Genomic DNA, 20,122 nt, shown 5'->3' with positions numbered 1-20,122 from the left:
CCAGGCGGTTAAGGGATCCGTGAACCATGAATGGCCGATAAAGAACTGGGACAAGTAGTCAAACATGATAGCGTGAAACTTTTTATTCTAATGTACAATTACGCAAGCAGTTTTGTTTCAAAGGACGTGGAGAAGGAAATCTTTAATTGGTTGAATCCGAGAGGTAAAACGGATATAGAGTCTCAAAGAAGTGTTAGTTTGCAAGCTCTCAATATTCAAAAATATGGAGGGTTCACAGCTTTCACGGTAGTGTACACATTTTTGTTGGACCAAATGTTACCTTGCCCATTTCGTCTCTAATCCGGATTGTCCTGGTATCAGAAGGGAAAAAATTAAGGTGCTGAAAAATTGTTGGTGTTTTTCTTTTGGTCAATAAACTTGTTTACAGAAATAACCATTTTTTCTAGGTAGAACCTGCTAACAGAAAGACAGACTATGTCAAGTTTGTAACGTGTAGTATCGCTTAATAAGGGTAATTGCGATCCTTAATAAAGGGAAGCAATCGGCTGAGGTTGACAGGTATGTATTACTTGAAATACATCTTGACATATTGGTCCTTAGTAAATAATCTAAGGTTCCCAATTTTTAAACTTCCAAAAAGAGGCAGCAGATAATGTATCAGTATCTATTGCAAGTATGGATTCCTTAAAGCACTTGCCGAAGTCAAGCCCCGTGGGGCATATGTGGTCTGCGAGCTTTTCCAAGACCCCTGTGATTAAATCTGATTACTTCTCCTTGAAGATTTTTGTTTCATCTAATGTTCATGTTGTGAATTTTCATGTCAAGGAAATTTTGTTTTTTGTGCCTCATGAAAATTCAAAGTTACTTACAGACGATATTGCTTTATTTATCGGATTCTATTCGAATACAATACTTTTTTTGGCAGTTTTAATTAGGGTTGCAAGACTATATATGTATCATTTTATACATTTTCAATATTCCATCAGTGTAGCCCACAGCTTGTAGCCACATTTTTATTTGGCCCTCGGTCCAATTGAGTCTGACAAAAAGACAGTGTTTATTATCCATTGCATCCTCATCGTAAAAAATACATATTTAATTCATAAAAAAAAAAAAAATTAACAATAATCAAAAATACACGATGTAAATGAGCATTTTTTTTCAATACTTCCAGGTGGGGAAATTTGCATTTATTATACATATCATGAGCAGCGATATCTGGTGGTCTAGTCATAAACATTGTTCCTTGAAAAACAACTGTATTACCCATTTCTTTTCAGGAATGAACTCACAGGTTAAAAAAAATTGAATTAAGTGTATAAAATGAACGCTTACTCAAATCCCTGGTCTTACAAAAACTGTTATCTTCATGACATACACAGTAAGGACAAATTAAAACAGAGGGTAGCACATGTGTGCACACCCCATAACTGTGGCTGTTAAGGACATCACATTTGACGGTCTAATATAAAAATACTGCAATTGTGTGTGAAATGACATTTTGATTTTATTTAAAACACTTTTTCAAGTAGTAGTGGTACATGTTCCTATACATACAAAAACGATTTATACAGTACACTTGAAAGAAAAAAATAATGGAACACAGCCAGTCCAACTTTTACTATTCATACAGGTACTCACATCATTTGAATGTTCAGTCAGCCACCATCTTGAGAACATAAACCGACTGCACGCGTACTTTTGTTCCCCAGACAACACAACCGTGTTTTAAGTGTCAAATGATTATCAAGTTGCATTCCAAACAGGGGAATTTAAAGAGAAAATAGCAATTAAAAAGTGTTACAAAAGTAAATCCCTCAATACCTGGGGGAAAGTGTTAATCAAATAGCATTCATGGTGTCGAGTTTATTATAATGTGAACTAAAAACCACAAGTTGAGATTCTTACACCGGTGTTTACGATTATTCTACCTTCAAGTGGTAGGATACCTTTGGCACATGTAATGTACAGTGGCTTCACAAACACAATATGCGCCTTCACAGACCAAAACTATAATTAATGAAACAAGTGAGGCGTTCCTCAGTTCATAAGCATCTAATGAGGCTAGTTTAAAAGATAAAAAACACAAAATAAATAAATCCCCCACAACAAATGGAGTCCTGAGGAAAGCAGAGGGTTTCATAATAGAAAACCAGAGGTTTTAGTCTATGGTAGGTAACATTTTTTTTTCCTTTCCTGTAAACAAAAAAATGAAACACACTTAATGAAAAACAGTGCTGCCAAGATGTAGTTTGCATTTCAACATAGGCACACAAGCTCCCTTTTCTATAAAATTGATGTAGAAAAGGACTAAGCTTAAAGTGTAACTCAGCACCAAATATTGTGAGGGCGCAAGAAGACCATTATTTTTCAATGGTGTGAAATTGAGGCACTACTAGTTCCTCTTTTTCATTTCTTTCACTATTAGATCTATATCATTTCACATATCAAAACTTACCACAGTTATGACTTTATTACGACATTAGCGTAGTTTATGGAGACCAGGTCACATTACGATGACTGAATTGGAGTCACTTGACGGCTGTCATAATTGAAACTCCCTAATTAACCAAAGGTCTTTTTGTATTTTTTTTTTCAAATATTGATTCTCCATATGAAAATTAAACATTTTGACTTATTGGGGGGTGAAATTTGGTTAGTTTTGTTTTTTTATTTTTTCAAACGTGCAAAGAGATTGTATTCATAGGATTTCCCTTTTGAGCAATCAATAACGTCTTTTATTACTATATTTAAAGATACTCCACACACACTGAATAAGATTTCATCTTAATGCCTTTGGTCCAAATTGGAATTGTTTGGCTGTTAGCGCCAAAAACATTCTTACATCTGGGTTGCCATTTCTTGATAACCTTAAAATACAAAACAACCACTACAGAACATTGCATTCATGAACATTTTGAATCATCACACAAAGTTGAATGTCTATAGAATTTGAAAGCCCACATTGGCTAAATACTGCTCTTCTTCCTCCTCTTTCTCACCTCCACTGTGCGCTGCAGAGTTCTTTCGCTTGACTTGCTTGCTGGAGTGGCCCCGGGGCCTTTGCATCGGCACTAAAAGTCGAAAGCCCGGCTGGAGCCGAGCTGAAGCCGCCACGTTGGGAGATGTTGAAAAAGTTTGGAGCGAACAGTGAACAAGAGAAGAGGAGCAGGACAAAGACGTTGGGCTGACACTCTGGACCGACGAGTAACCTGAACTGTAAACTTCCGTAGAAAGGAAAAGGTTGTTGCGCTCTTTGATACGAGTGGCCTGGTCTCTTTCGACATCCTCATCTTCATCGCTGGAGAGTGATCGGCAGTGGTCTTGGCCATCATCTATGACAGCATCCATTTTGATGGATATCGTAGAAACTGTTAAAGCGGAAACAATGTTTAGTGAGTAACAGGATTTCGATGGTGTACAACAGTGGTTGGCAAACATTGGGCCACAGACCGGTAACTAGTAATAAATAAAGTAAAAAAAAACTAGTACTATTATTTTTTGTTTATCATTGGTTTTAAATTCAAAAAGATTTGAAACAACAAAAACAAACCACAAATGCTTCCCACACTTAAGGCACCGCTTAAACGAAAGCACTCGCGCCACTTCTGCTTGCCGGCTCGACTGTGCAAGAAGGATTAGTGTGTGTGTGTGTGTGTGTGTGTTGGGGGGGAGTGTCAGTCAAGATTCTTGCCAATCGGCCACCAACCCTTGACCGGAGATCTTCAATGCCAATTACCCAATTTATATAGCGTCTTTCATACCGAATTGTGACCAGACACCTGCTCTGTATTTTCTGCATATCGCTAAGAAGAGTTTATGGCCTGCGACTTCATTGTGCTGCCAAAGAGACACATCTCATTCTCTGGCTCTCTCTCTCTCTGTTGGCAGGGCTTTGATCAATTGAAAAGTGTGGGCATTCCTATTTTAGAGCCAGATTGACAAACTAATGTTAACAGCTAATCACTCAGCCTCAGACTTGAGCGTGCTTTTGTATGCTCACCCTTAATCAAAACACAAATGCTTCAGTCCCCACCTGAACGTGCTTACCTAAAACAAGTAAACTACACTAAAATCTCACACACACTTTTATAGCAAGGCACACAGACTTTTTAAAATCTCAATATTATCATCTGCTTCCAGTCTGCAGTATGTGGAATCCAGAAAGCTTTTGTTTAAGTGGCTCCGCCCCCGGTCAATTTTCCAATGAGAAGGCACTGGTGTTGTGGGGTGGGGGTAGGAGTAGAGAGGAGAGAAGAGGATGTGAGGGGAGGCGCGAAACCGATAATAACCTGGCTTTAAAGAAAGGTTCTCGTGAGCTCTTCTTACCCCGTTTTACAAATATTTATTGGACAATTGGTTAATTAAAAAAAAATCTGATACCAATATTTGTCAAATCCCCAAATATCCTTGCCAATAATCTGTCAACCTCTAGTATGAACCATACTCACTTTTCTTCTGTGTTGAAAGCAATTGTGGCAATTGACTAATTTATATGCAAAACTAAAATAGCATTTTTTTTTAGGATATTTTGTCGATTGCCATATGTGGCTTAGAAATGCTACGTGACTTACAATCTCCATCTTTCTCCTCCGTACTCTCCTCTTGGTCACCCTCGTAGCCGGAGGAGGACGTGTCCAAACTCCAGTCTAGGATGTCACCCAGCAGGCTCTGTTCCTGATTAGATAGCTCTGCGGTGGGCGTGGTCACTCGGCTGCCTCTGTCAGCCTGCAGGACATTGTTGCACCTATTTGAGAGGAGATGAAAGGACTGAGTCATTGGCTTGACTAACAGATGGATCAAATCAACAACTGCTGTACCAAACAGTTCAAGTCTGTGGTTGACAGGAGGAAATTCAAAGGGCGCAGGCTAAATGAGCAAAGCCGGAATGTTATGTTGACACATTCGATTTGTACATGATGCTTTTGTTTGTGTGTATATTTGAATGAAAATGTGCGTATTCTTTGTATACACACATTTTAATTCGGAAACAAGTAACAGTTCAGATAAAAAACATTGTGATCAACAGCAAACATCTGTTTGCAGTTGAACCATATTCTATGCCAAAAAATTTCAGCAACGCTATTGTTGATGCTCCTCAACTCATGCGCAGGGTTTGTACACCTTTTTATTGGCCAAATTCAAGCACTTTTTAGCAACTTGTAAAGCTATTTTTTCAATTTCTCCAGTACTGTTAAAGAAACTTCAGTGTAAATCATGTGTTTTGCAGATCCCTTAATACAGTGTTTTTCAACCAGTGTGCCGTGAGACCACGTCTAGTGCTGGAATTTGCCTAATTTTATCTTTCCAAAAAAATCAGGCCATTATTCAGTATTTTTGCTTTCTCCAGACGAGGAACTGTAGTAGTTATCCAAATCAGTAGGTGGCAGTAGTTTTTTACATACTAATTATCTGCTCATTAGGTAGCACACATTTAAAAACTTAATTTCTTTAACAAAGCGGTTTAAGATTGCACAGTGAAAAATAAAAACACAAATAACGCACATCATTCTTTTTTATTTTGAGTATTATTTATACAGTGAAATATTTGACACAACTTCATTTTCAAAAAATGTTGACGAACGGTGTGCCTCGGAACTTTTTTATAAATAAAAGTGTACCTTGGTTCAAAAAGGGTTGAAAATACTGTCTTAATAATATTTCATATTTACATAAGGGATTTTTAATCTTGAATGTGCAATTATCAAGAAATAAGATTTTTTTTTAGATTTTAAGTAAACAGAAAATAGATTTGTCTTTGAGCCAAATCTCTCCCCTTAAACGTGTTGGGTAAAATGACGGTAATATAAAGTTTTTGCCATTACAATTTACCGCTGGGAAATGCTACCTTAATTATTTGCATGGCACATATCAAATGTCCATATTTGATTCATAATCATTGCCCTCAAACACATTTAATGTGTCCTATTTAGGTATAACATGCACGGGTTCTTTTGGGATCAAACTTAGGGAGCAATGACGGTTCAGAGGACCATGACGTACAAACTAATAGCAAACTGCAGTTAATCACGAGTAAAGAAGAAATTCAAAGTACAGGAAGGCCACCAGACAGCAGTGTCGGCATAATTTTTAAGCAGAATTGTTGAGAAACATGGCAAACATTTCAAGCATTTACAAGCAATTCAGCCAAAATTGTAACATTTTCCTATCCTTGAAAAATCAATATTAAAATTTAAGCATTTTCAAGGATTTCAAGCACTCGTATGAACCCTGCACGTAAAAGGTTTCCTCAGCACGACGGCACGTGTTATTTTCGATTGTTCTCAGTTATTTTCGATTGTTCTCAGCTTAGGGATGCTGCTGGAAAAGTAAATTTCCCTTCGGGGATGAATAAAGTATCTATCTATCTATCTAATATATGGACATTGCACAGTACTTTACCAGATCCCTCAGAAATACTTCCATGCCTTATAGTTCTTATACTAAGGTCAAATTATGCGAGCCAAAAAGGCCAATTGCACTCAATTTGGTTAAAGAAATCACCTGAAATACACATATATAGACCCAATTCCCAATAAGAGCCAAAGCTTTTACCAAATAACTAAAGATTTATGGTGAACTAAATTAATTGATACTTTTTCGAAAACAATGTTTTAGCCAGGGCTTGTATGAATATTTTTACAATAAGTATAAAATATTCTTACCGTAAAATTCCAACTACAGGTTTACAATGCTTCTCTATATTTGATTCAAGCTCAGAGGTTTATGATTACTGGAGGTTTTTGGCAGTGCGTGACTACAATAATGTCATGTGATAAGAATTTGTGTGTATTACTTTTTACTGGTGCTAGAAGGGGAAGCAAGGAAGGTGTGGATATCTGCCAGTTGGCCAGTGGGACTTAAAGGCTCCAACTGAGGTTCCACTTCAGGAATCCCAAGGATGTAACACAGCTCTTTATAATCCACCACCTTGCAAAGCAAATAAGTTTTTAAGACACGCCCACAAATATTAACACTCTATAACAGAGCTAGAAGAGGGACAGTACATGTACCTTGTCCCTGCTGATGTGCTGGTAGATGTCATCTTCAAAGCGTTGTTTCACACCAGTAAGAGAGACATGTCTGTAGTCTTTGGGAGTGTCTTGAGTGAAACTGAAGAAGGGAAGTTGTACAAAACTAATCAAAAAAAACTAGCTCTCAGGTTAGGGAAAAAAATCCCTAGACATTTTTGCCCACCCAATATTAAATAATTTAATAAGTCATCAAGTGACTTAATTTAACACGATAATGCAAATTACTGAAATTTGGTCCATATTTCACAATGAATGAGCTCATAAAAGAAGGTCTTTGCAGTGAATGGGAAAACGATGAGTGCATCCTTTTGCTTTGCAACCATTGTACATCACTATAGTGCTTTGCAATACAAAGAATAGTGACAATCATCAAACTGGACATTATCTTTTAAAAATTGATACATTATGGAAATGACACCTAATTATTAGAGGTTGTTCGATTATCGGCACTGGAATTTGACGGATATATTTAGCAGATTATTAAGCGCAAAACCAAGAAACAGCGTGGCCAAACTTTTCTCTTCCGCCTTTTCTCTCTGATGCTACCCAGCTTTCGCCTTATGAATAGATAAGCGTCCGGGGGCTGAACTACTGAATCAGCAATCCCACCCCAGGAGCAAGTTACTGCTGTTGCTAATATTTTTCATATTTGCGAATATTTTTGACACTCTCATTTACGGTCTTTTTTTTTCCTCTCCAACCCCATTTGTGACTACCCTTGACTGATATGTAGAGGAATGTCAATGTGCAGTGACGCTCACACGGAAGCAGAAAAAAACGGTGTCTCACTCCCATTCACGTGAAGTCAGATTTTCCTATGCTTCTCATTGCTGCTCTTCTGATAGATTGAGTGTCACGATCATGTTCAGTACACTGTGTTTATTAAGAAATATTTATCAACGTGATTAAAACCAAAAAGCAATCCCTGTCAATATAATGAGTTTATTACAACATATTATTCCTGCGAACATCAACAACACTGGAGTTGACTCAATGTAGCTAAACGCTATAATATTTACGACCACAACTAGTTGTACACAAGTAGGCTTAATATAGCATGTTTATAGCGTGCTCTTATTGTAAAGCATGTTTACTGGAAGTAGTTGTTCACTGATCGCTCTAACCAGAGAACCATTGTGAGACCCTGGTTTTATTGGATCTCCCCTTGTAAACAAATGTTTCTATAGAATTACAAATTTGGCTACTGTTTGCAAAGTAAGACACTTCAAAAATATTGTGATTTTGCTGTTTTGGAAGACTACAGAGGAATACCACACTTGTTACTCATGTTATTTGTGTTGAAATTCTGATTTTTTTTTTACTGTAAAAGGTTTCAGATCGGTAATCGCTTATTTTAATTTATAACAAATATTTTTGATGTGTTTCTGCATTATTAAAAACATCTTCAAAGCAATTTAAGCTTTTACAGCAAAAGAAAATCGGCTCCAAATATCAGTTACCGGGATCCACTTAATACTGGCCCTGCTTCCGTGTGCCCTGAAAAACCCATATCAGTCGATCCCTACCAAATATTGATTCAAACTGTCTTTGTTGTCAATGATATGAATCTTCTGAGACATTGTATGCAACAAGATCAGACATGACATTCCAGGGTAAACATGTAATAAAGACCTTGAGTGAAATATGATAAGAGACTGTCAGGATAGATGAAAATATTTACAATGTGATGTTTATAATAATGAAAAATAGTGCATCATAACAATAGTTCAATGAAAAAAGTGCAATAACACTTAGCAGCAACACAATACCCAAACAAGTAACAATGAATAATCAGGTTTTGTGCAATAACATTTAGCTGCAACAAAAAAAATGAAAAATAAAATAAGTCATAAGACATGTTTTCAGTTTTGAGCGCCTGTTTAGGGTGGTGATGGCCACGGAGGCGACCTCATGTCAGAGGTCCGTGCACGACCGCTGCTGACATCCACGTGGTGCCCGACCCCGCGACGCAAAGGGGTCTGGCTTCAGATGGTGCAGCCAAAACCCAGGTATACTTCAAATCATTCAACCACAACGGGTTAAACCTACACTTACCCATTCAAACGTTACTTTGACGATAACAGCGGGTTAGAGACTGACTGGACATAAAGCTCCAACATAATGAAATTTGGATTTTCCGAGTGACTCTGCATTTATTAGTTAGAGAAAATGAAAAATATTTTTACGACACAGCATTCCATACTTTTGTTAGTTTACTTATTATAGTTATTAGCTCTATCGTCGAGATAAGACTTGTTAAAATCAAGACATTCGAAATAAAATCAAGAATTGTATGCAAAAATGAAGACCTTTTCAATGTCTTGATTTGCGGTTATCAAATTCAAGATTTTAAGACCTTTGAGGAACCCTGATTATAAGACAATTCCCACTCCGTCGACCACCACTTTGACCTGTTGCCCCCTGGTAGGCGCTACAGGTCCCTCAAAACTAGGACAAACCGGCTCAGAGACAGCTTTTTCTCCAGGGCCATCACCACCATAAAAAACGCAAAAAACTAACCAGATATCTTGCAACTTAATTATGTTTTTCTCTTTTTGTTTTTGCTAAATGAAACAGTAATAAAATATATATACTATTGTAAGGAACTGTGAAAATATATACCCTGTGAATATTTTTTTTCCAATTGCTGCTGCTAAATGTTATTGCACTTATTTTCATTGCACTATTGTTACAATTCTTTTTCATTGCATTATTATTCTAACTTGGGCCAGTTTTCTAAGCGCTACGTTGTAATTATTATTCTTTGCCCCTTTATTCTGATTGTCGTTTATCTTTTTTTCTCTTCAAAGTCTTTGCTACACATTGTAATCTGGAGTGCCATGTTTAATCTTGTTGTATAAAATGTTTTACAACGTTGATATCAATGACAATAAAGACAATTATATGATTTTCTAAAATATGTCGCATAAGTCAAACATTTCAAATTTGAGATTCTGGGTAACCTTCCTCTAGGTGTGAATTCAACCTAAATAAAATATTTTATGTTTTGGTGGACTGTATATGAGTAAAGCCAAGCTTTTCACTGGACACAAAAAATATTTTGCCTGCACCTGCTTTAGGTGCACAAGTGTCGAGATGTAAGCATATCGCTTGTAATGAGTTTAAACTCTACATTTTGACTTGAGTATTAATCATCTGAAATTGCTTTCCTATTCAGCACTTTTACCCACTTAAGCCTAAATAAAAGTCCATTAACAAGATAATGTTTAGCATGAGCTCTGGAGAGCCCACTGATAAGCACAAAAGAATGCATATGTCACATGCAGAGGAAAGCCATCATGTGTGAAGCAGGGCAGCACCATAGTGGGTGATGGTGCTTCTCAAACGCAGCTTACCACTTGACATGAAGCAGCACAGCAAGTTGGGTGAGATCTTGCTTTGAGAAACCCGTGTAGTCCACCAACTGACTGGGCCAAATAGGAACTGCATAAATCGAAATAATCAGAATTATTAATGAATAAATGTGGCAAATATACCAGGTAAGGCAACCGCTTCAAACCGTAGTGATGGAGCGCTCTTGAGAGCAGGAGGACGGCGCAGGCCATTTTGGCAGGTGTGGTTGCCAGAGTTGAATGGAGCAGGCACAACTCACAGATGTAGCTGAATAGATGAGTGGTCCGCCGCTCCAAAGGGAGGAGGGACAACAGCACCTCACCATAGTCCAGGAGTGTGGGGGTCTGACGTGGACAGCACAGAATAACTCAAATTAACTTGTTCAGCAACCAAATATGAATGCAAGCCATGTTTTAAGAAGGACATAAAAATAAAACGGATTACAGTAATTCTTCACTATAAAGTTGTTTATTTTTCACAGTTTGGACACTTCACGGATTGTCATCATGCATTGTGTTATTTATTCTGATTGACTGAATAATCTCCCCAGTTTTTATCATTTGAGGGCACTGTAGTAACCGGTAAAAAATAAAAAACATCTATGCAGTACTTTTATTGGTTAAACAAATGCTTGAGCCTGTAAAATAGCTCGGTAGCCTAGATGGTAGGGCGCCCGCTACGAGACTGGGAGGTCGCTGGTTCAAGCCTCGGCCGAGTCAGACTTACAACATTGGTAACTCATTGCCTCCCTGCTTGGCGCTCGGCATTAAGGGTTGGAATTGGGGGGTTTGGTCACCTAATGACTAAAATGGCTGCGCCCTGTTTGGCTGCGGCTGCATCGGCTCGCTACAGTTTAACTGTACAGGTCAGGTGTATCGACATTTTGTTCTGTGTGCATGGTTACAAAGAATGACAATAAAAGTAAATTCTAATTCTTCTTCTTCATAGTGTGTTCTTTGGTTTCAGTGTACAACGAGATCATTGTATTGGATTAATCAAGAAAATTGTCCTGTAGTGTGGGTTGTCTTAAAAGGGATATTTTTCCTCCTTAATCATAATTCTGGGCCATATAGGCATTAAGTGTAAACAACTTAAAACATTTGCTTTAAAAACCAAACATATATTATTTTGTCATGTTTATTTAGGAAATTTGTTGTAAAATTATGTTGTCTCCCATATTATTCAAACAAAACTCAGTTGAAATATGCAGCATTTTTGATAGAAAAGTTAAAGAATGAATTTAGAATGTAGGGATTTGTTTTAAAAAACGGGTTTATTGTTTGATATAGAAAACAATTGAGAAGCGCATGTATATATTGTTTGATGCAAATCATATATTTAAAAAAAAAAAAAAAAAAAGATTACTCACCCTTATCTTTCCCCCTAGTACAGACACAACTTCTCCCATCATTCGAACTAGGTCTTCATACTTATAAGTATTATCTGTGAGCCACACTGCTTCTCTTATGGTAAGGATATCCTTACTGGTGTAGCTAAAAAGGAAAAAAACAGCTTTCAATACTTATACATAAATTCAAGTGAGTTAAAACCCGGAAAAGGGATGAAGAGCATGTCATACGAGTGCTTACCGTGTGCAAACCACCATGCAGGCAATCCCCAGCAGCTGAAGGCGAACTTTGGGGACAGAGCGAAGCGACAAATAGCGGTCCACACAGCGGACAGTCACATGCAGTGTCAGGCTTGAAAAGTCCTTCATGGTGGTCACCTCAACCAGCCAGTCCACCAGAATGTACCTATGGAGTAGGTAAATGCTGGAACAGAGTGGGGACTAAGTGCCCAGAGGTGGGGTATTGTGAAAGACTTGACAATACCTCATGCTGTCCTTGATCCCCTGTCTCGAGAGACTTGGATTACCGCACCGCTTTGCTTCTTGAGAAGTGCAAAAAAGCTGGGACACTAAATCTGAGCAGGCTTTAGCATCCAGACCGAGTGGATTGCCACGGCTGCACACTTTCGCAAGCGAGATCTGCACAGTAAGAAAGAAGGCTGTTAGAGGCCTACGGTAAATATATTACATTGTATCTTGAAACAGTCATAACACAATGTATCTGGGTTGTATCTACTTTACCAGTTTAACCCCATAACACACATTTTTGAGAAAGCTTTACATCATGAATTTGTTAGATAAAAAACGTATTGATTCAAATCTTCATCAAGTTACCAGAAAATTAATAATTTTTAAAACTTGATTTGTCACTTGGCTACCTTTAGTGTAAAATTTGAAATATTCCACATTTTCAGAATTCCCACTTCATAATAGTAAAAATTGATTATGTTTTTAGGTCTGTGATCCTCATACATTGAATCAATATTTACTTGATTTGAAATGTATATTTTCAAAACATTACAATCAATACAATTTCAAAATGTAAAAAAAAACCAACAACACATTGTTTATTCTCTGCAGATTACCATAAATAGCATAGTGCTCATCTAACAGTCAACTCAGTTTATTCATGTACATTACACACACACACACTCAGACACACAGACACCCACATATACCTGTGCCTCCCAGCTTCCCTTTGCAGCACAGTCCCTGAGGGTTCGAACACATTGAAGATACCGGCCTGGATCTGACATCTGCTCGTAACAATATGAGGAGAGAGAAAAAAAATATGAATGCAAATATTTTTTTAAAAACAAAAACGTAAAATAAAAATGGGGCAGCACGGCAGGGCAGTGGTTAGCGCGTGTGCCGTACAGTTTTAAGGTCTTGGGAACCTCCTGTGTGGGTTCAAATCCAGCTACCGGACTCCCTGTGCGGAGTTTGTATATTCTCCCAGGGCACTCAGGTTTCCTCCCACATTCCAAAGACATGCATTTCAGGTGGATTGGCCGGTCCAAATTGTCGCTAGATATGAATGAGCGAGCGAGTTGTCTGTCCCTATGTGCCCTGCGATTGGCTGGCAACCAGTTCAGGATGTCCCCTGCCCACTGCCCGATGATTGCTGGGATGGGCTCCAGCACCCCGCGACCCTACTGAGGATAAGCGGTGCAGCTAATGAGATGAGAAAATAAAAATGACTCATTTTACGCGGCTGACTTAAAAAAATGCAAGACCAATTTGGAAGCGCATTCCTCTATAAAGATTTGTAGTGGTCTGCTTTCACAATAAATGCATAAAGATTCGGGTCTTTCAAACCAATTTTATCTACTGGAACAAAATGTTGTTGCAAGAAACATTACTTTTGGAGAAGGGGTAATATTTCTTTAACCACCCTCAAAAAATAATAATAAAATATTACAAAAACTAAAACAAAACAAGACTTTGTATTCCCATTGGGCATGGAAAAACCTTCAATTTATCGATGTATTGCAAGTCAGATGACAACAAGAAAATCATTTCATGAACATAGAAATTTTGTTTATTAAAATAAGTCAAATAACAGAGCAAAAATTGTTTTTGTAAGGCGGAACTATGAACGAAGATTCTTTAAAGATGCGGTCTGGAATTTGAAAATATATTACTCTCTGCCGCCACTTAAAATCGTGGTCATAGCCTTAGTCAGATCCTTCATGAGTACGTGCTTGAATTAAATCTTTATGGAGGTTTGGATTGGCATTTGAAGTGTATTTTAAACGAGCCTTTTGTTACTTTAAACATTTTCTTGCTACACTAACAAAAAAGTGTGTTTACAATCATAACGTCACTCTCCAGCGTCCCCCTACTTTCCTCCTACCCAATGTGTTGCCAGTCCCAGAACAACATTGGTATAAGTAAAATTAAAGCAGATAGGCGCAGTTGGAAAAAAGTAAAAGCTCCTTGAACTCAGTTGGGTATTGTTAACACATAATTACATGTAATAAAGATAATTTAACTTTCAACTTTTTAAGGATACCTCAAATGATGCACCCCACGTTTAAGTGGACATGCGCACCTTTACAGATGTTTTTAAACAAACAGCTATTTATTCAAACGTAAATGTGTCAAAGCAGTTTGCCATTTGAGATGTCGACTGTGAAACACAAGACAAAAGCAGAAGCCTTCAGTGGACTTTACTTGCCGCATGACTGGCTACCATTTATGAAAATGAAATGATCTGCATTGATATAGCGCTTTTCAAGTCAAGACTTCCCAAAGCGCTTTACATTATGCCAATAGCGGCCGTGCAGCCATGTAAGGCGCTAACCTGCTTATTGTGGGTATTAGGGGTTCACACAGACATTTTCATAAAAAAAGAAAAAGCAACAAAACACTATTCAAACTTCAGATGCTGAATTAGTTATTTTCACTTCAATAAACTTGTGCTATTTTGTGAGATTGCATAAAATGCATTTGAAATAAACAAATGTTTCATTTTGGTTTGTTACAAAAACGACAATTATTTAAAAACTACAAGTGCTTAAATCTAATAAGGGACAAAAGCTTCAATTACAGTTTTATAATCCTATCCCCTAAATCGCAATCAGAAAACAATCTTGAGGTACCCAAAGATACCCGCATCTAATTGCCATTGTTACACAGCATGGCTTAAGAGTCTATCAGTCACATACAGTGAGATGTTCTTCTCTTGACCAAATTACAATTGAATTGCTGTCCTTTTATTACATGTTTAACGACATTCAAAAAAATGTGTTTCTAAGCATTGGTGAAAATGCAACTGAGAGAAAATGTTGAACTTACAGCATCTTTGCAATTGTGCTCCCAAACAAGAAAAGAGCTCTGCAAACAACCCCAACGCGAAGACTCTTGCAACATGGATATGGCTTCAGCGTGCTTGTCATCCTCCTGGAGAGGAGAAGGAACACTAAGTATCGCTCACAAATTTGAAAGCCTTAATCAGACACTCAAAGTTAGTTGAAGTGCTTTGTCACGTCTGATTGTTCTCAATGAACTTAAAGACCAATTGATACTATGCTGACCACGCCTGGATAGTCACATGATTATATTTGACTCACCTCAAAAAGCTGTAAGACTCTTGCCAAGCAGTGTAACAAAGGCCCCTTCTTCTCCTGAGAAAACAGATATAGAACCTGTCTTTCCAATATATGATTATGCTTTACAAAAACAACCATATTTTATTAATCCAACGATAAAGTAGCCACAATCCACCTATTTAATACCTACAGCGATTCATTGCATGGTTTACTTTATAGGTGTAAAGCTAGGACCACCTTTCTACACCAATGAAACCACTTGTGTTCCAACGCTCACCTTGTTCTCGTCACATTCGGCCTTGAGTCGTTCAAAGACGACAGCTTTGCAGCAGCTGCTGGTGGGCGACCACGGGGGCCTGATGAACAACCAACTGAAGGGGTCTGTGGTGGGGGAGCGTAGGGTCTCTGCGAGGCTGAAGAAGTGAGATGCTTTCCGCCCGCACACATCCGCGCGGCCCTCGTCGCTCAAAAGCGCTGTAGCGAGAAAGAACCACTAACAATGAGCCAGCAACTAAATGTCTACATTTACAACTTGACTGCTACAGTGGGACCGTAAAAGAAGAAAAAATGCCCTAATCCATGACGCTGATTGATAGGTTTACCCATAAAATCCAAACAGTATTTTTTTGTTACAGGTTTGTCTTGAAGTATCTTTTAGGTTGGGGAAAACATTCCAAGTAGAACAGATTGATGGAACCAAACAGTTTTACTTACGTCCTTCGTTATACAAATACGCAATCCCTAACTTGACGGCAGCTTCAAAATTGCCTTTGTCTGCAGCTCTGCGGAAATAATCTTTTTTGAGGGAAGAGAACACAGAAAAAGATCCATCTAATCAGCGATATTCTTACCTTTCAAATAACCATAGATTTTCAGGAGATGGCCAAGTATCCCTGAAACTGGCTCGAGCCCAAACACTGGCGTGGTTGTCAACAATATCACGCAGTTGGGAATTAACCTGCAGCCAAAAGAGGTTCATTTAACCAACACATTGGCACAAAATAAAGACGCAGACGACCAACAAATGTTTGGAGGAAAGGAAAATCGTGTGCTTGCGAAAAACAGTGTTGACATGTCAAGCATGTGCTGAAGGCTGATGATGACAACTTACAGCCCTGATGGACAGCAGGTCTTCAGCAGAGAGGTACTGGAACACACAGAGAAGGACCTCCTCGGGTAGACTCAGCAAAGTAGTGGTCGGGGTGCGCAGGCGGACCTTCTTTCGAGCTGGGACGGGGTAGCATTTTGGGCAATGGCAGTGGACTGATGAACCCCGATAATGCAATGGAAAGTCAATACATTCACTTAATTATATTAAAATGCAGTCCTTCAAATCATCTTAGCAAACAACACAAAAATCATCTACTTAACCTGACTTCATTTCATCTATTTTTTCCTCTTTTCAGTCATCGTGTTTATCCCTGAAGTGTCATGTCTTAACTCGTTGCAAACAATGTTCACTACGTTGTTATCAATGACAAAAAATACTCTCCTCTGCACATTGTGATACTTAGGAGCAATTCGAGAAAGGATTTTGAAAACATTATTAAATTCCCAATTTAATACGTTTACATGGCACAAATCAAGCAGTTTTACGCTCAATTCAGGAAAATTATACAGCATTAAGCCCGAGTGGGAGCAAATTGTGTCCTCAAACGTAACCAATGTTAATTATAAATGGACTGCATTTATATAGCGCTTCTCAAGTTACAACATAATTGACCCATTCACTCACACGGCGCCAATAGTTGTATTTTACACTAAAAATTAACATTTTAAAGTATTTTGACAAAACAAATTAATTGACTGTAGTTTGGATTAGCAGGTCGCTGATGAATTTACCAAGTCAACCCAAGTACCGCCCAAATTTCCCTCCTGAGCTCAAGTGGTTTGAATTTTCATCTTGAATTTAAGGCTAGTTTGTCAAAATTCGTGTTCTGCTTTTAAACAGTTCACAGGTCTAAAATGTCTACCATTTAATTAGATACAAAACCCAGTATTTGGGTAACAGCAACTATTTTAGCAGCCCGATGTGCTAACAGAGCTAACCCTGTCAAACAAGTACATTTTAAAGCTACCATGTAAAATACACCCTTTACATAAATAAGTGACAACAAATGCACAAAGTAATTATTTAAGAGGAGAAAAGTAGACTTACCACCGGCTTTCATTGCAAGTTGTCTTGAACTACAGTGTGTCGAATGTTCTCACCGGTAAATTCTACAGCATGCAAGCAGCAATGTAAACAACACGAAGAAGTCCTATTTTAAACAATTGAAGGAGGGAGACAAATTAGACCATGGTGTCCGCGTTAAAACTAATAACTAATAACTAAAATTTGGAATAGTCGGCCAATTTCAAATCCCACCAATGCACCATGAGTCCTCTCTGGCTAGGAACGCCCCAAGCTCCACCCACACTGACTGTTTAAACATAGCATTTGTTTTGATTGGCCAGACTCAAGTCCATCACAATTGGATAACCCGAGCTGCAAACACTCCCATTGGTCATCGTTTTATAAAACGCAGAGCAACCCAACACCATTGGATAAAGTGGTTGCAATTCGAAGTACGCGCTCGCCGACATGGTCATTCTATTGGCTACTCTCATTATGAAAAACGCCCACTGGGTTATACGACTGAGGATTGTGGGATATGTAGTTGTGCAATATCATGTAGAATTTAAAGGTACGACATTTAAAGAGAAAGAAACACTATTGGATAGAGCAGTGTTTTTCAACCACTGTGCCGGGGCACACTAGTGGGCCCTGAGACCTTGTCTAGTGTGCCGTTGGAATTTGCCCAATTTTATCTTTCCAAAAAAATCAGGCCATTATTCTGTATTTTTGCTATCTTCAGACGAGGAACTGTAATAGTCGTCTATATCAGTAGGTGGCAGTAGATTTTTATATACTTTTTATATACTAATTATCTGCTCATCAAGTAGCACACTACATTTGATAATTTCACTTGTTTAACAAAGCGGTTGAAGATTGCACTGTAAAAAAATAAAAACATAAGTAAAGCATACCCTGCGATTGGCTGGCAACCAGTTCAGGGTGTCCCCTGCCCACTGCCCAAAGATAGCTGAGATGGACTCCAGCACCCCTGCGACCATACTGAGGATAATAATTATTATTATTATTATTATAAGCGGTGCAGATAATGATGGTTGGATAAATAAAGCACATCATTCTTTTTTTATTTTAAGTATTATTTTATTATTTTATGTACTAAGTATCTGCCTATGAGGTAGTATAGTGAAATATTCTACATAACTTCATTTTCAAGCATTTTCGACGGACGGTGTGCCTCGGAACTTTTTTATAAATCAAAGTGTTGTACATTGGTTCAAAAAGGGTTGGAAAACACTGGGCTAGAGAACAAAGCCTGAAGTTTTAAACCAACCATTCTAGAGTAACGGTGCAATTGGTAAAAATGATTGCCTTCTTTAATAAAATTTGGGAAATAAGTTGTTTTAAAACTACTGATGTTAAACACAAATACGAGAATTGTTTGTTGCATCCCTGAAAAAGAGTTAAAATGAAGAAATAACACAGTATTTCTTTTCCAGTGTTTATTATTAAAGTGTAAATATTGTCCTGAATATTTTTTTTTTCAGTTAGAAGGGGAAGTCAAACCAAAGGAGTTTTTTTAAATCGCACAATTCACGGATCCCATCACCGCCTGGGTTGTCGGGGCACCACAGAGGGCGCAACTCTGGACAGCCATTTCCACTGTTGACGATTTCTGGCCTATTTTGAGATTTTTAGATGAGGCACCAGTCCTTTAGTAAATGTTGCCGGCCCAGTTCTTCCCCTCCTCCTGCCCCCTTGCACTGCGCTCTTGAGAATTATCTCTGCCAGCCCTGAAGATCTTGTGACGTGACCATACTGTTGCAGACTTTGTGCAAAGTTGAAACAGTTCTTCGTTGGGTCCAATACGCCCCCTGAACGTGCTGCACATTGTTTCATTTGTCACATGGTTGATGTAGCTAATGCCCAGAAGTTTCCTATAGCATGACATCTCCATGGCCTGGATTTCTTCATTCCAGTTTTTATGTGAGATTCATTGTTTCACAAGCGGGGAGGAAGATAAAAGTAACCAGCGCTTGGATGAGTCTGATCTTTAATTTCACTGCTATGTTCCTGTCCCTCCAAATGGTTTTAAGGCTGATATGTTCGACTGTGGTTTGAGCTATTCTTGCCATGAATTCTGGGTCTGCCCTCTCTTTTGATACGACAGCTTCAAAATATTGAAATTTGTTGACTGGTTCAAGCTCTTGGTGCTTCATAGTGATGTTTGAGGTGATACCTCGGGGGTTATTGGTCATCCATCCATTTTCTGCGCCGCTTATCCTCACTAGGGTTGTGGGATTGCTGGAGCCCATCCCGGCTGACTCCAGGCAGTGGGCAGAGGACACCCTGAACTGCAACACATTTGCACCTAAGGGCCATTTGGACCGGCCAATTTCAGACCTACTCTGTCAAACGCCTTCTTGAAATCCACAAAGACGTGATAGAGGGTTTCTATGGTGTTGTTGCAACTTTTCGCATAGGATGCGCGGATTAAGAGTTTGTTCTGTGGTCCTCCTTCTCTCCTAGAAGCCTTCCTTCAAATTATTGTATTATTATTTAAAGAAAAAGGAATTCCGACTAGTAATGTGTTTGTAGAATATTGATCAAAAAGCAGGATCCACCAAGTTTTGTCCATCACAGGGGCAGCCATTTTGCCACCTCTTGCTGACCAACGGAAGTGACATTGAAACAGCACAGGGGTCAAGTTAAAAACGATTGCAGTAGAGCGGTGATAGTTTGGTAAATTAGGTCTTCACTCATCAAATGTAAACATTGCCTCCCCCTGAGACAGAAA

The 20,122-nt window shown here is 38.4% G+C and overlaps 1 protein-coding gene across 3 annotated transcripts; it reads right to left on the bottom strand.

The window, feature by feature from the left end:
- Positions 1 to 1,450: 1,450 nt before the first annotated feature.
- On the bottom strand, positions 1,451 to 17,637 carry ccnf (cyclin F). Of its 3 annotated transcripts, none has more exons than XM_088353638.1 (17): positions 17,410 to 17,637; positions 16,363 to 16,514; positions 16,103 to 16,209; positions 15,966 to 16,033; positions 15,529 to 15,725; positions 15,273 to 15,326; positions 14,998 to 15,102; positions 12,876 to 12,953; positions 12,182 to 12,336; positions 11,939 to 12,121; positions 11,719 to 11,842; positions 10,516 to 10,693; positions 10,352 to 10,439; positions 6,975 to 7,074; positions 6,758 to 6,891; positions 4,536 to 4,708; positions 1,451 to 3,332 (listed from the first exon to the last, which is right to left on the bottom strand). In XM_088353638.1, the coding sequence occupies exons 1-17, from the start codon at positions 17,420 to 17,422 to the stop codon at positions 2,905 to 2,907; spliced, it is 2,337 nt and encodes a 778-aa protein (XP_088209764.1). In that variant the 5' UTR covers positions 17,423 to 17,637; the 3' UTR covers positions 1,451 to 2,904. The 3 variants fall into 3 exon arrangements, with proteins under 3 accessions (XP_088209764.1, XP_088209769.1, XP_088209770.1); XM_088353643.1 differs by having other exon boundaries at positions 11,939 to 12,103; XM_088353644.1 differs by lacking the exon at positions 15,273 to 15,326.
- Between the last annotated feature and the right edge of the window lie 2,485 nt (positions 17,638 to 20,122).

This window comes from Urocampus carinirostris, chromosome 1 (assembly GCF_059441175.1).
Source record: "Urocampus carinirostris isolate Australia breed hairy pipefish chromosome 1, RoL_Ucar_1.0, whole genome shotgun sequence".
Taxonomy (NCBI): domain Eukaryota; kingdom Metazoa; phylum Chordata; class Actinopteri; order Syngnathiformes; family Syngnathidae; genus Urocampus; species Urocampus carinirostris.
The sequence above is the reverse complement of the archived record's forward strand: the minus strand, read 5'-3'. Positions and strand labels throughout refer to the sequence as shown.